The sequence below is a fragment of the Oryctolagus cuniculus genome, chromosome 15 (assembly GCF_964237555.1).
Source record: "Oryctolagus cuniculus chromosome 15, mOryCun1.1, whole genome shotgun sequence".
Classification (NCBI taxonomy): Eukaryota; Metazoa; Chordata; class Mammalia; order Lagomorpha; family Leporidae; genus Oryctolagus; species Oryctolagus cuniculus.
The window spans coordinates 89,181,237-89,197,267 of NC_091446.1; the positions used below are offsets into that span (position 1 = coordinate 89,181,237).

Genomic DNA, 16,031 nt, shown 5'->3' on the forward strand with positions numbered 1-16,031 from the left:
ATATCATACTCCCCATACAAGAATCAACTCACAATGGATCAAGGATCTAAACCTCATACCTGAAACCATCACATTACTCATGAACAACATAGGGGAAAGGCTATTGGTCTAAGCAATGAATTTTTGAATAAGGTAGCAGAAGCACAAGTAATAAAATAAACACCAATAGACTAATGTGATTACATCAATCTAAGAAATTGTTTCACAAAAAAGAAAATAATTAACAAAGTGAAGAGGTAATCAAAACAATGAGAGAAAATATTTGAAAACTATGCATCCAATAAAGGATTAATATCAAGAATATATAAGGAGTTCCAGAAACAGCAACAACAAAATAATCCAGTTAAAAATGTGCCAAGGGCAGGACAAGCATTTTCAAAGGATGAAATAAAAAGGGCCAACATGGGGCCAGCACTGTTGCATAGCAGGTAAAGCCACCACCTGCAATACCTGTATTCCATATGGGTGCTGGTTCAAGTCCCAGCTGCTCCACTTCTGATCTGGCTCTCTGCTATGACCCAAGTCCTTGGGCCCCTGCACCCACATGGGAGACCCAGAAAAAGCTCCTGGCTCCTGGCTCCAGACTGGTTCAGCTCTGACCATTGCAGCCATTTGGGGAGTGAACCAGTGGGTGGAAGCCTCCCCCCACTCTCTCTTTCTCTCTGTGTGTAACTCTGACTTTGAAATAAATAAATAAATCTTTAAAAAAAAAAAAAAGGCCAACAGACAGATGAAAAAACTCCAGGATCACTGCCATCAGGGAAATGCAAATACAAATTACAATGTGGTGTCACCTCACCCCAGTTAGAACGGCTGTTATTCAAAAATCAAAAATGGAAAATGCTGGTCATTATCACTCATAAATATTCTGAAATAAGCATTAAAACTATCACTCACCTAGTTTTCCTATTGCTTTTCTACTGTATCCATAATAGCCTGTTTCTTTTTATTTTTTCTCATCTCCTCCTTTTCAAACAGAAGTGCTGTAGAGCTCAATCATTGATATTCTTTCTAATGACTTTTACATCCTTGTTTGCACTAATGGTTTCCAAATTTGTATCTCCAGCCCAGGAACCCCTCCTTAATTTCAGATCGGTATATCACACTGCCTACTTGAGACCTCTCTTTGATTATCTATTGTGTATTTAAATCCCAAGAGGTCCAAAATATTACTAATGTTATTCTTTCTCATTCTTGTCCCTTAGATAGTCTTCCCTATGTGAGTTAATGGCAACTTCTGCAGTTGCTGTGCTGAGATCCACAGTGTAATTATTTATTTATTTATTTGCCAGGCAGAGTAGACAGTGAGAGAGACAGAGAGAGAGAGAGAGAGAGAGAGAGAGACAGTGAGAGAGAGACAGAGAGAAAGGTGTTCCTTCCATTGGTTTACCCCCAAAATGGCCGCTACAGCTGGCGTGCTGCACTGATCCGAAGCCAGGAGCCAGGTGCTTCCTCCTGGTCTCCCATGGGGTGCAGGGCCCACTGCCTTCCTGGGCCACAGCGAAGAGCTGGACTGGAAGAGGAGCAACCGGGACAGAATCTGGTGCCCCAACCAGACCAGAACCTGGGCTGCTAGTGCTGCAGGTGGAGGATTAGCCTAGTGAGCCACAGCACTGGCCCACAGTGCAATTCTTGATTAATCTTTGTTTCACAATTCCTATCTTGTCTGTAAACAAATCCTATCAAGTTTACCTCAAAAATGTGTCCAGAGGCTAGAAATATCTACCTTTAGTTCACCCCAACAGATGCAGTCTATATTAGTAGACTAATTGTTTTCTTTTTTAAATGAAATACTCAATTAATTGATTTTAATGCAGGAGTCTGCTACAAGTGAATGATGAAAACTGTGTATGTGATCAGGATAATAAAAGGTAAACTAAATCCTTCATTTTCTCTTGCAAAAATGTTAGCAGTGATAACTTTTCTGGAAATAAAACAGGATTGTATCTTCCCTGGGTCATAGCAAAAAATATTTCACTATATCAATGACCTTGAATGTTTTACAGGTAGCTGATAATTGAATTTGTTAAGGAACCATTTCAACAGACGGTTGCTATAGAATTTTGACTGATATGGTTAAGTTCAGAGAACTTAAAACATTTTTACTAAGAAAGGCAATAGAAAAGTTGGTGATAATTGAGGAATGTGGATTCTAAGAAGTCTTCTTTTAAAAATTAATCAATTACAATATGTTTTTACAGTGCTTTACGTGATCTGGTATAGAAGGCTGTGTTTATTCTATATACTTTTGTTTGCATGTGTAGGTAGTACAAATCTTGAAAAATATTTTTTAAATTTACTGTGACAAAATATATGTATGTTAGCAAAATTGAGACTTTAAAATGTGAATATGGTTTACTGCCCTTGTCTATACTCTTGAAGAACAGTGGTTTTCTTACTTGATATCTATTGAATTCTTTACTTAGTGGAGTTTTAAAAGTATGTCATTGTAAATTTTAAAAGAAAAATTAAGAAGAGAAGGAAGAGGGAAGATGGGAGCAAGGGTGAGAGAGAGTTGGTGGGAAGTATTACTATGCTCCTAAATCTGTACATATGAAATGCATGGGGTTTGTTCCCTTATGTAAATAAAAAATTAAAAAAGAATTCTGTTTAGAACTTCAATTGCTTTATAGTTCATGGTTAGATGTGATTCTTTATTAAATGGCTCAGAAATAGAATTACTTTCATTTTTTAAATTTGGAAGGCATAGAGACAAAGAGATAGGAATTTAATGAAAGAGCTAAACTCTTCATGTCCACTCCATGAGTGCCTAAACACTTGGAGTTAGGTCAGCAGAAAAGGCACTCAGTCAAGGTCTCCTAGGTGGGTAGCAAGAGCAGTTATCTGTCTCCCAGGGTCTGGATTATCAGGAAGCTTGAGTCAGGTTCTAGAGCCAGAAATGAAACCCAGGTACTCTGACATGTGATAATAAACAGAAACACTAAGGACCTGCTGAATATAATTTAGCCAGTCCTTTCCCTCCCTAGGAGTCCTGGAAAAGGATGACATGAGGCAGTTGTGGGAATCTCTTAGGTGTAGACACTTGAGAATTAACATTTTTTATTGGAAAGACAATACTGGGTTATGCTGCAAATTTGGGCTTTAGGTTTTGTAATTCACTTTCATGAAATTAATTTTATTTTCCATTTAGAGTTCTGATGGTTTCTTGCAGTAATAATCATTACTTTTTATGCAGAAGTGTAAGTTTACTTACTTAGAGCTTTGAATGCAGTAAATTATCCAAAGGAGATAGCTGCTGTTGAGAGCACTGCATTTCTAGTAATAATGTCTATTACCGTATGAGTGTCTCTAGAATAGTTGCCACAGACTTGGTGTTCTTTTCCTTTTGAGAATTACTGTAACAGTTGCCTTGGAAACCCCAGAAGGCCAATGAAGTGATCCTAACCACCACCAAACTTAGAGAAAGCAAATGAGGACATTGATTTCATCGTGGAAGGTCTTTATTTGTGGTGAAGAAATGAGCAGAACTCATCGTGCATTTTGGTTATTAACATCTGTTTTGTTTAGATAATTCTGATTTCCTAAGTTGGGAATTTGTACAACTGTTGCATGTGCATGTATATTTTGCTGTATCAAAGTAGCTGCTGTATGTTATTCAGATTTGATTTTTTTATATTCTCCGAGTTATGCTGTAGGCTTTGTGTCTAGTAAAATCTAATTCTTGCCTCACATGCATTTGGGATTGTCTTTTAATAAAGAAATAAGAATTTTAATTACTATTTTCTGAAGGCCAACTTCATATGTATTTAAATCTCATAGTAGTGCTCAAAGTAGGTGTTTTATCCCTGCAGATGAGGAGACAGATGCTGAGGAGCAAGATAATTGGCTCAAAGTCTTGTGACAGACTAACATGTTGCAGGACCTGGATTGGAACCAAGACTGGTGAGTTAAGTACATGTTGTCTCTACTACTCAAAACTGAATTACATACTTCTCCATATTTCTTTTTATTGTGCCTTGCCTTCACTCGAGTTTGGCTTACCAGTCTCTCTGGTCCATCCAGCTACAGAAGCTGGGGATGTTGAAGTAGGTCTTGGGGATAGGGTATAGGCTTCAGTGCTTCTGAACAGGGTAGAGGCCAGCTGATGAATGATGATGGTTACAGTTCAGCTAGGGGGGAAGTATGGCATCTGTTTGATGGCTGACATTACCAATAAGGCACCAGACCCTGGACAGATGCTTCATGAGATGGAGAACATACCTCAAGCATCATGCTGAAAAATGTGTTTCTCTTCTTGTCTCATTGGAGTCAGCCTAACTGGATTCTTTAGCTGTCTTTTCTTCCTGGGGCATCTCAGTTTCTTGTTTTTGAATTTTGGAAAGGAAGAACTTTTGGTGTGAACCATTACTCTTCAGGTAGGGTTGCCTTTTGCTGGCTCAGTGCATGCACTCTTGTCCAAACTCTTTTCTTCCTCAAACTGCCAGCTGCCTCCATGAAAAAAGGAAAAAATAGCAGCACCCTAGGTTCATTTTCTTATTCGTTCTATGATGTTATGTTATCTTTGTCTTAATGTAGTAATTAGCTGATCTAATAATCTAATAAATTTTATTTGGCTAACACAAATGTGCTAGAGGAAGACCTGACCTTTTTCTTTTTTAATAGGGAACTCTATTCTGTCTGTCTTGATCCAACTCCTTGGTGACCTTAGCCATGAGAATTTTAATCTACAGGCTCTGGGAAGACACAAAACCCATGAAGTGTGGGGTTGCTCTTGTCTTTTTTTTTAGTGCCTGTTTGTTGAAGGATGTAACAGTGGCTGTTGAATGACAGAGTGGCTGTTTTTGGAGGTAGAAGCACACAAGTGTCCAAAAAAGCAGCATCTAAACAGGAGATGAAGTGATTTGCTCTTCACATTAGTTGGCAGGTGCATTCTTTTTCAGAGAGTGAAGATGATACAGAATCCAAGTTAGAGAGGGCAGTTTGTAGGGAGGGAGGTGTGGTTGGGAAAATGAGCTTAGGCTGAAGCCTTTCTAATAGTGCTCTCACAAACATGCATCCAATAAAAGCAATTTGAAAAATGAAATTTAGCCATTCCTTAGCATTATATATATGACAGTGTCATTGACCCTGTTATCATAAATGGCTATGATTTTTCAGGGTGCTGTATAATAGTTGTTTATACTCTAGGGAAAATGAGAAGATTTGGTATGTGTACTTTAGAAAATAAAATATTGCCAATCTATCACAGATTATCATTTTTATTATAAAATTTTAAAATTTAAAAGCCATGTTTCTTTCCACCGTGACTATTATGGACATGCATTGGTTGTTCAATAAGTATTTGTTGAACCCAATAATAAATAAATGAACAGATGAGTAAAAGCCTATTGATGAATTTCTTGAGAAAAAATAAATCCAGGATTGGATTAAGATGGAGCAATACAGGGAGCTTACTGTTGTAGAAGATAGTATGAAAAAAGTGGAGAGAGTACAGTCTCAAGGAAGAGTTAGGGAAAAAATGGCAGAGGAAATGCCACACAAATTAGAGGGACACTGTGGACCATGTGCAGGGTGTGGTCATGCACAACTCAGAAACCCAGCAGCCAAGAACCTCAGCAGCAGCTCAGGAGGTGAGACCAGACTGGAGCAACCCAAGCCACTGGTGATAAAGTTGCAGAAAGATCCTGGTGGGAATCCAGCTAGGAGCCCTAAGTAGGACAGTGTACCTGCCTTGTTTCTCTCTCCCTGACCACCCTGAAACTGGCATTCTGTAACAAGCTGATAGAGAGCAGGCATCATTTTGGACATATGTAATAGATGCCCCAGTGTCTGTACACACAGCAAACAGCAGAGCAGAGAAACTTGAATTTGGTGGGGAGAACTGATGGGGGGCTGGGTGCTCATGACTGTGGGAGGCTTGTGTGCTGGGACTGTGAGAACACTGATGCTGCATGGGAGGGCTCAGGGTGTGGCTGGGACTTTGGGCAGTCACTGTGGGAAGTTGCATGTACTCAGGGCTCGCTGATTACCTGGTGAGGATCACTGAATATCGGTCTCCCACATATGTGCCAGGGGTCAGAATATGTGTGGAATCCACTGCTGCTTTCCCAGGAGCATTAACATAACTGGTTTGGAAGTACAGCAGCCAGAATTCAAGTCACCACTCATATAGAACCCCAGTATTGTAGGGAGTGGCTCAACCCATTATTAAACAACAGCTCCCTATCCTGTCTTCTGTGGTAAACTATTTCTAACATGCTTACTATTTTAGAATTAACTGTTGTTTTGTTGGGATCTTATGTATTGCACTATAAAATTTATCAGGTATTTTTTTTCTTTTTTTAAAAAAAGATTTATTTATTTACTTGAAAGTCAGAGTTACACAGAGTGAGAAGGAGAGGCAGAGAGAGATAGGTCTTCCAACTGCTAATTCACTCCCCAGTTGGCCGCAATGGCCAGAACTGTGCCTATCCAAAGCCAGGAGCCAAGCATTTCCTCCAGATCTCCCATGAGGGTGCAGGGTGGTGATAAATTATAAACCCATTTAGCTTGAGTATAGAGAATTATAATAGAAGAACACATTAGGAGTTTTGTTATTAACAACAGAGAGAATCAAAAGAGGCAGGTACACCATGTCTGCCTTCAGGCGCAGCACTGTTGATGTGAGGAAAGCAAAGGCTTTACTTTTCTTTTTGCTTAAGATATCTGGCTTACAGGAATAATCAGGCATGTCTTTTGAGTACACCTGTGAGGACTTGAGAGGTAGACGTTTAATCCTAATTTTACTGAGGTAGTCATGTTCAGTAGCACCTGGTAAGGTCCCTTCCATGTAAGCTGTAGCTGATCTGAAGAGGATCTTTCTATGAATTGCTTGTTCAGGGAAAGGTGCTGAAGTTGGTTTGTAGAAGGTCAGTTTTCAGGGACTGGGTCCAGGGTTTGGTATTTCAGGCTGCTATCCACATAGGCTGCAGAGTGATCTCTGGAAAATACAAGCAAAAACTTTGCCCATCATTATGAGAGGATCAGGCCCCTTCCATTGTTGGGTGGTTGGGTCCCTCCATCAAACCAGAGGCAACTGGGTTGCACCTGTGAAATGTCTCCAGTGTTTCACTACTGGTGGCTCTCTAGGGAGTGAGACCTCTAAGAACTTTACGGTGAAAGGAGCAAAGTTAATACACCCATAGTGGGGGTACCATACTCTCCCCTCTGTTTTTTTAAGCATAGACTTAAGGTCCTGCATGGGAAGTTAGTGCACAGTGACTCCTATGGTTAATTTAACAATTCACACTCTTTTGTGTGATGTCAGTAGTCACCCAAGGCTCTTGACATGAGCTGTCTAGGCTATGGAAGCCTTCTTATTCCACAAACTCCGTCAATATTTAGAGAAAGATGGAAGCAAAGTGAAAGTTCTCTCTTTGAATAGAGTACATCCTTCTTTGATGACCACTTCTTTCCACAGGAGTCTCACCCAGGGAGACTCTCCATGTAGGCACACCTTTTTGCACAAGTGTCCTGACTTTCCATGCCTGAAATGCTCTTGTGGGCTTTTTAGCCAGACCAGAATGCCTTTAGGGATGACTCTGAGGTCACTGAGCATTACTTAGAGCAATTGCCATTCAATGAGTCTGCAGTATGGACTGCTTCCCATGTTGAAGCATTTACTCCTCTTATATTCTATTAATTCTATTGATATGATCACTTTAACAATTAGTGCCTCCTATATGACCAATTTAAAACTTAATGCAATCAAATACAGTCACTTTTAAACTTAATAATATATATATATATATATGTTAAAACTTAAGATGTCACTTTCACCATCTAGTCCAAGGGGATTTGGGATCCAAAGGTGAAGTAAGTCCAGCTGTAAAATTATTTTGGCTATTTTGGCTATGCTGTTACACAGAATATGTCACTCCTTTCATGAGATCTAAAAATCAAACTACATCTTGAGGAATCCCTCAGGACAGAGTCAGTGTCCCATCTTAAAGAGAATAGAGAAATGTGGGAGCAAGTCAGGCTTGCCAGAATGCCCACTGACAATGTCAAATGGAATCTTAGCAAGTGGTTTTAACCATTAAATAATAGCTTATAAAATATTTACTGTAGGTCCAATGCCTTCTATAAACTTCAAGAATACATGTATTTAAATATATCTTAAATATCTAACATGATGTGGCTTGTTTAAACAGAAAACAGAAACATAAAAACATTTTTTAGTTCCTTTCTATCAACAAATTTAAAACATCTGACAAAGAGATTCAGGTCACATGAATCAAATGTATCTTCAATTAATTTTAGCTATTAAATTTATGAGCAATCTTTCCTTGATAAACCAATTAAGACAGAGCTCAAAATAAATTTTCCCATGTAGACATACAATATGAAGACACACATAATACAATAGACAAGATAGAACAATAAAGCAGTTTTAGTAATAGTTTCCTAAAATATTTAGCTGTTTTCTTTTTTTTTTTTTTATTTTTGACAGGCAGAGTGGACAGTGAGAGAGAGAGAGACAGAGAGAAAGGTCTTCCTTTTGCTGTTGGTTCACCCTCCAATGGCTGCGTTGGCTGGCACGCTGCAGCCAGTGCATTGTGCTGATCTGAAGCCAGGAGCCAGGTGCTTTTCCTGGTATTCCATGCGGGTGCAGGGCCCAAGCACTTGGGCCATCCTCCACTGCACTCCTGCGCCATAGCAGAGAGCTGGCCTGGAAGAGGGGCAACTGGGACAGAATCTGGCACCCCAACTGGGACTAGAACCCGGTGTGCGGGCACTGCAACATGGAGGATTAGCCTATTGACCCATGGCACTGGCCTCAGCTGTTTTCTTTATTACCAACCAATTAAAATTACTTTCTGTTCTTGGTAAACTTCATTAACCATACTTTCTTCCAGTTGGAACCTGTAGTGCATTATGGACTTCATCTGTTTACAGAACAATTCAAAACTACCGAATTCAATAGAAGTGGCTGGAAAAAGTCCATCAGAACCTATAGGAGGTCAGCTAAACACATAACCAACAATGTTTTAGTTTAGAGCAGCAAATCTGATATACAAAACTGTGGATGAGAAAAGACTTTAAATAGCTATGTTTAAAATGATAAACTCATTAACCAACAAGAGGCATTTGCTTACTTCACACAGTATTTTCAAAAGCAACTGTAGGATTTTACAAAACATTTAATTCTTTTAGGCCTCTGAGCCTTTCTCATTAAGATAACCACCATGTCTACTAACACAAGATCATTCGACTTTTTAACTTTCAGACATTTGTATCAGTGGCATTTTATATTATTGAAACTTAAAATTTAGCATGACTTCACATTTTAACAATAGCTGTAATATAACCCAAATAGCCTGATTGATTAGCTGGTGTCTCTCCAAGATGAGAGACATATATCCTTTGACATTTCCAGGAACCCAGCTGGAGATATCAAAGTCCAAATTCTTTGGAACTTTGATTTTTTTGAATGCCTGTAAAAGATGACAAGAAAGCTTAAAATATCTAGTTGAAATAAGATCCCTTAACATCATGACAAAGTATAGACCAGATTTGATCAACTTATAACTCCTTTAAAACTCAGTTGTTTTAAACAATTAGAACTTAAGAGGCATTAAGAGAACATAATAGATTACTTTAAAATAACACAAAATCTGTCTCTTTGTTTAGCTGGGAGACTAGGAAAAAGTGCTCAGGGAAGCAATATTGTGAAAAAATAGTTCTAAGTAATATGAAAGATAACCCAGACAAAACAGCAGTACAGCAAATCATTCAACCTCACTGAAACTACCAGCAGCTGCATCATTCATTTTCTATTAAATCTGTTTATAATAAGATTTAATTTGATGAACACTTGTAAGAAGCTGTGGGGACTTAAACAGGGATGAAGAGCTATTTCTCATGGGTAGTAATGGAGGTGGAATGGATTAATGCACACCTATTATCTAGATGGGAAATAAAAGAGCTATTGCAGCTAGATGCACCCTAGCATTTGTAGCCCTGTTATCATGGGATAGCCATGCAACCTAGGATAAGTGTTCCTCCTGAGGGTATCCTGAGGAATTAACTGAATGTAAATCAGATTTATATAAATCGAGAAAGGACTTTGTAAATCAGAAGGAGTAAAAACACACATTTCCAATAAAAATGAGGGCCACCTGCAGGAGCAGAAAATACAACAAAAGTTATAAAAATTATAAGTTAAATTAATATAAAAGTGTACTACAGGGGCCAGCACTGTGTCATAGGTTAATACCCTGACCTGAAGTGCCGGCATCCCATATGGGTGCCAGTTCAAGACCCGGCTGCTCCACTTCCAATCTAGCTCTCTGCTATGGCCTGGGAAATAGTAGAAGGCCCAAGTGCTTGGGCCCCTGCACCTACATGGGAGATCTGGAGGAAGCTCCTGGCTTTGGATCAGCACAGTTCTGGCCATTGTGGCCAATTGGGGAGTGAACCATTGGATGGAAGATACTCTCTTGCTCTGCCTCTGCTTTTTCTGTGTAACTCTGACTTTCAAATAAATAAATCTTTTTTTTTTAAAGTATACTACATTTACGCTCCTGCTTCTCTGTTGCAATGGCTACCACATGGATAGACTTCATTCCATGTTCTTTTCAAGGCAATTAGGAATTGAATGAAGTAGAATGGAAAAGGGGTATCGTGAGTGAAAAAGGCATTATGCACTCAGTAATACAGGAAAATTCAGATGAGTGTTGCAACTTATAGGGTTTGAGGTTGTCCCTTTAAAGAATGAGGGTAATGTGTGCGACAACATCTACTTGCATCTTCAAATGGACCTTGGGTAGAGTAGTCTAATTCAGATGTGCACACAGATAAGTTGAAATTTCTAATGGGTATATAGGTCACCACAAACTCATTCCCTTGTGTTGCACACAACACTTATTATGCAGGGCTGGGGTACACTATTATGGCTGGAACATGTGTCACTTGATATGCCTATGGTGACATCACTGGTTTGCACTACAATAATGTGGGGAAAGAATCCTGGGTGGCCAACAAAGCGGCTATAAAACAAATAACTTTGTAATTGATGAAGATGGTATTCCAAATAACTGTTGAAATAACTGTTACTCAACTTTTAAATATTTATTAACAAAGTTTACACAAGAGAGCACAGTTCAGTTCATATACTTGATCCCACTCACAATCATGAGAAACCAAAAGTTCAGGTTGTATAAGAGAAAAATTTCTGAACAACAGTTAACCACTCTCTGTCACAATTCATCATGAAAACTGCCCAATACTCACTAAGGTGTGATTCCACCAAAGACTTCTTCCAAACAAATTATATTTCAGGGACTTCTCTCTGTAATCTTGCTATGTTTTGTGGAAGTTTCCCTAATAATAAAGGTATTTCACATTACAATACAGTCACAGGATTTTTTCTTTCTGTGAGTTGTCAGGTAACCATTGAGAGGTGACGTATGGTACATGACTTTTTTATGCATGTATGTTTTCTCATTTCTGAGTCTCTTTATGTGAATTGATTAATGGCAGAAGAATTTTTCACATTCATTAAATTGCCATTTTACTGTATGAATTCTCTGGTATTAGTTGATGTTTAATTTCTTGTTCTTTAAGATTTTTATTTGTTTCACAGGTAGAGTTACAGACAGTGAGAGAGACGGAGATAAAGGTCTTTCTTACGTTGGTTCACTCCTCAAATGGCCACAATGGCCAAAGCTGCACTAATCTGAAGCCAGGAGCCAGGTGCTTCTTCCTGGTCTTCCATGTGGGTGCAGAGGCCCAAGCACTTGGGCTGTCTTCTACTGCTTTCCCAGGCCACAGTAGAGCTGGATTGAAGAGGGGCAGCTGGGACTAGAACTGGCACCCATATGGGATGCCAGCATAGCAGGTGGAGGATTAATCTACTGCTCCACGGCACCGGCCTGATGTTTAATTTCTGGCCATGATTTTTTGAGGTCTATTGCACTTGAAGGATATCACCTTTTTTGACTTGCATATTTATGCAAGCCTGAATTGCATGAAAATATACTTCCACATTCATTACACCCCTAAGAAACCCCTTGTGTGAATTTTATGATGCATAATGATCAATTTCTGACAAATGGATTTTTTCACACTAATAGTATTTCTAAACTTCTGCCTTTTTTTTTTTTTTTTTTTTTTTTTTTTACTTTTGACAGGCAGAGCGGACAGTGAGAGAGAGAGACAGAGAGAAAGCTCTTCCTCTGCGATTGGTTCACCCTCCAATGGCCACTGTGGCAGGCACATCATGCTGATCCAAAGCCAGGTGCTTCTCCTGGTCTCCCATGTGGGTGTAGGGCCCAAGCACTTGGGCCATCCTCCTCTGCACTCCTGGGGCATACCAGAGTTGGCCTGGAAGAGGGGCAACCAGGACAAAATCCGGTGTGCCAGTGCCGCAAGGCAGAGGATTAGCCTATTGAGCCACAGTGCCAGCCTATTTTTGTTTTTAACAATTTACTTTATTCATTTGAAAGACAGAGTTACAGAGAGACAGAGAAGCAGAAAGAGGTCTTCCATCCACTGGTTCACTCCCCAGATGGATGTAATGGCTGGAGCTGCAGCAATCCAAAGCCAGGAGTCAGGAGCTTCTTCTGGGTCTCCCATGTGGGTGCGGGGCCATCTTCTACTGCTTTCCCAGGCCATAGCAGAGAGCTGGATCAGAAGAGGAGCAAGCAGGACTAGAACCAGTGCCCAAATGGTATGCCAGCATTTCAGGCCAGGGATTTAACCTACTGTGCCACAGCTCTGGTCCCAACCTTTCTTCCTTATTGCAGTGCCTATTGTATGGGATGCAATTTCCAGCAAAAGGCTCTGTCACATGGTTATGTTGATTTTTGGAAAAAGTCCTTCACATTCACTATATTCTTAAGTTCGCTCCCTTGTTTGAACTACATGTGTTATGAGATATTCCTTCGGACAAAAGGCTTTCCCACATTTATTACTAGATTTCCACCATGTAATAAATTCTCTGATGTTATATTGTGTGATTTTGACATAGTTTTCCAACACTCATTCCATTCATACGGTTTCTCCCCCATGTGAATTCTGATGTTTTATGAAGTGTTACTTATGGATAAAGGCTTTTCCATATGTATTATATCCAAAGTGTTTTCCCCCATATGAATTAGATGATGTGCAGGAGGGCTGAATTATGGGAAAAAGCTTTCCAAGTCATTATGTCCAAAAGGTTTCTCTTCATGTGAATTTTCTGATGCATTCTGAGATGTGACTTATTGCCAAGGGCTTTTCTACAGTCATTGCATTCATGAAGTTTCTCCCCAGTGTGAATTCTCTGGTGTGATACGAGCTATGATTTATAACATGATTTATAAAGGCTTTTCATCACTCATTAGATTCATAAGGTTTCTGCCCTGTGTGAATTCTGTTTTGATATAACTTATAGAAAAAGGCTTTTCTGCAGTCATTACATTTATAAGGTTATTTCCCTGTGTGAATCCTCTGATGCATTTGGAGTTGGAACTTAAAAATCAAGTTTTTCCACAGTCATTACACTCATGAAGTTTCAACACTGTGCATTCTCTGGTGCATTATGAGGTTTGACTTTTGTCCAAAGGCTTTTCCAGTCATTACATTCATAAGGTTTCTGCCCTGTGTGAATTCTCTGATGCATGATGAAGGTTGACTTATGGCTAAATGCTTTCCACAGTTGTTACAATCATGAGTTTTCTACCCTGTGTGAATTCTCTGCTGTGATATGAGGTTTGTCTTTTGTCCAAAGGCTTTTACAAAGTCATTACATTCATGAGATTTCTTCCCTGTGTCAATTCTGATGTTTCCAAAGGATTGACTTTTATCCAGAGGCTTTCCCTCAATCATTACATTCATGGGGTTTCTCCCCTGTGTGAATTCTCCAGTGTGATATGAGGTGTGACTTTCATACAAAGGCTTTTCCACAGTCATTACATTTATGAGGTTTCTCCCCTGTGTGAATTCGCTGTTTCATCAGGTCTGACTTTTCTCCAAAGGCTTTTCCACAGTCATTACATTTATGAGGTTTCTCCCCTGTGTGAAGTCTCTGGTGCACGATGAGGTGTGACTTTTGTGTAAAGGCTTTTCCACAGTCATTACATTCATGAGGTTTCTGCCCTGTGTGAATTCGCTGGTGTATGATGAGATCTGACTTTCTTCCAAAGGCTTTTCCACAGTCAATACATTTATGAGGTTTCTCCCCTGTGTGAATTCGCTGGTGCATGATGAGGCATGACTTTCTTCCAAAGGCTTTTCCACAGTCATTACATTTATGAGGTTTCTCTCCTGTGTGAATTCGCTGGTGCATGATGAGGCATGACTTTCTTCCAAAGGCTTTTCCACAGTCATTACATTTATGAGGTTTCTCCCCTGTGTGAATTCGCTGATGTTTCATCAGGTCTGACTTTTCTCCAAAGGCTTTTCCACAGTCATTACATTCATGAGGTTTCTCCCCTGTGTGAATTCGCTGATGTTTCATGAGGTCTGTCTTTTGTCCAAAGGCTTTTCCACAGTCATTACATTCATGAGGTTTCTCCCCTTTGTGAATTCGCTGATGTACGATGAGGCATGACTTTCGTCCAAAGGCTTTTCCACAGTCATTACATTTATGAGGTTTCTCCCCTGTGTGAATTTGCTGGTGTATGATGAGGTATGACTTGTGTCCAAAGGCTTTTCCACAGTCATTACATTTATGAGGTTTCTCTCCTGTGTGAATTTGCTGATGTTTTCTGAGGACTGACTTGTGTCCAAAGGCTTTTCCACAGTCATTACATTTATGAGGTTTCTCCATTGTGTGAATTCTCTGGTGTATTACAAGGTTTGACTTTTGTCTAAAGGTTTTTCCACAGTCATTACATTCATAGGGTCTCTCCCCTGTGTGAATTCTCTGGTGTACTCTGAGGACTGACTTCCACCGAAAGCCTTTTCCACAATGAAGGCATTTATAAAGTTTCTCTTCTGTGTGAATTCGCTGATGGTTTATGAGGTATGACTTTTGTGTAAAGACTTTTCCACAGTCACTACATTCATGAGGTGAATTAAAACTGAGTGATTTTCCACAAGGTTTACATGTGTAAAGTTTTTCCTTTGTATTTAGTCTCTGATTTATTGCAAGATGTGACTGGTGAATGACAGGTTCAACATACCTAGTGTACTTATAAAATTTCTTTGTTGTGTGAGTTTGTTGATGCATATTGAGGCTAGAATTTTCATGGACAGCTTTTTCTATTTGAGTTACTTTTCCAAAAGTGACAGTTGATTTATTACAGTTTTCTGCCATATGAACCCTCTCAGATTTACAGAACATCTTTCTTGTGAAGACTTTTGCTTGTCCAGTGGGTCCAAATGGCTGCTTCATGATGTGAATATTGTCATGCTGCCTAAGAGGCTCACAGAACTGGAGAGATTTTCCAGGTATCTTAGTGTTATCAAATTTCTCTCCACCCTGTAGTTGATTAGGCCCACTGGGGGGATACACAGTGTGACATTTATTGCATTCCTCAGGCTTCAATCCTGAATAGATTCCCTTTTTAATAATCAGTGTTGGAATATGGCTTGAATTTAAAGTAAGGGTCTTTCTTAATTCAACTCTCTTGAGAGCTGATGTCTTGTTATTTTTCATAAAATCCTGATTCAGATTTGTGTCCTGACTTTCCTGGTTGATCCTAATCAGGTCATCCCTTTTCATGCCCACTGAAATGAGAAAAAAGCAATCATGTCACTGAATCACATGTAACTGTTTCTCCTGGCATACTCATGCAAAGGGAATGAAGTTACTTGTTATTCAAGTGGCATAAGATTTTCACAAAATCAGTATGAGGTACTTATTTGTGACCATTATATGGTTTTTCTCTTTAATACATTAATATACCATGAGGTTTCCCAATGTTCAAACATGATCCTTTTTACTATGGGAATTTGTCAAGGATGGTAGAATGACTTTTGTGCTATGACGTGTGGGATGCCTGCATCTCAAAACAGTGTCAGTTTGAGCCCTGGCTACTCTGCTTTCAGTACAGCTCTCTGCCTATGTAAACTGGAAGGAAGCAGATAATGGTTCATGTGCC

The 16,031-nt window shown here is 39.4% G+C and overlaps 1 protein-coding gene across 2 annotated transcripts in view; it reads right to left on the minus strand.

Annotated features, from left to right (window-relative positions):
* Positions 1-11,052: 11,052 nt before the first annotated feature.
* LOC100346600 (zinc finger protein 717-like) overlaps positions 11,053-16,031 on the minus strand; it is a 48,041-nt gene continuing 43,062 nt past the window's right edge. For both annotated transcript variants that reach the window (XM_070058387.1, XM_070058388.1), the window contains exon 4: positions 11,053-15,657. In XM_070058387.1, the coding sequence (XP_069914488.1) occupies positions 13,871-15,657 (1,787 nt within the window). In that variant the 3' untranslated portion in view covers positions 11,053-13,870. The remainder of the gene's footprint in view (positions 15,658-16,031) is intronic.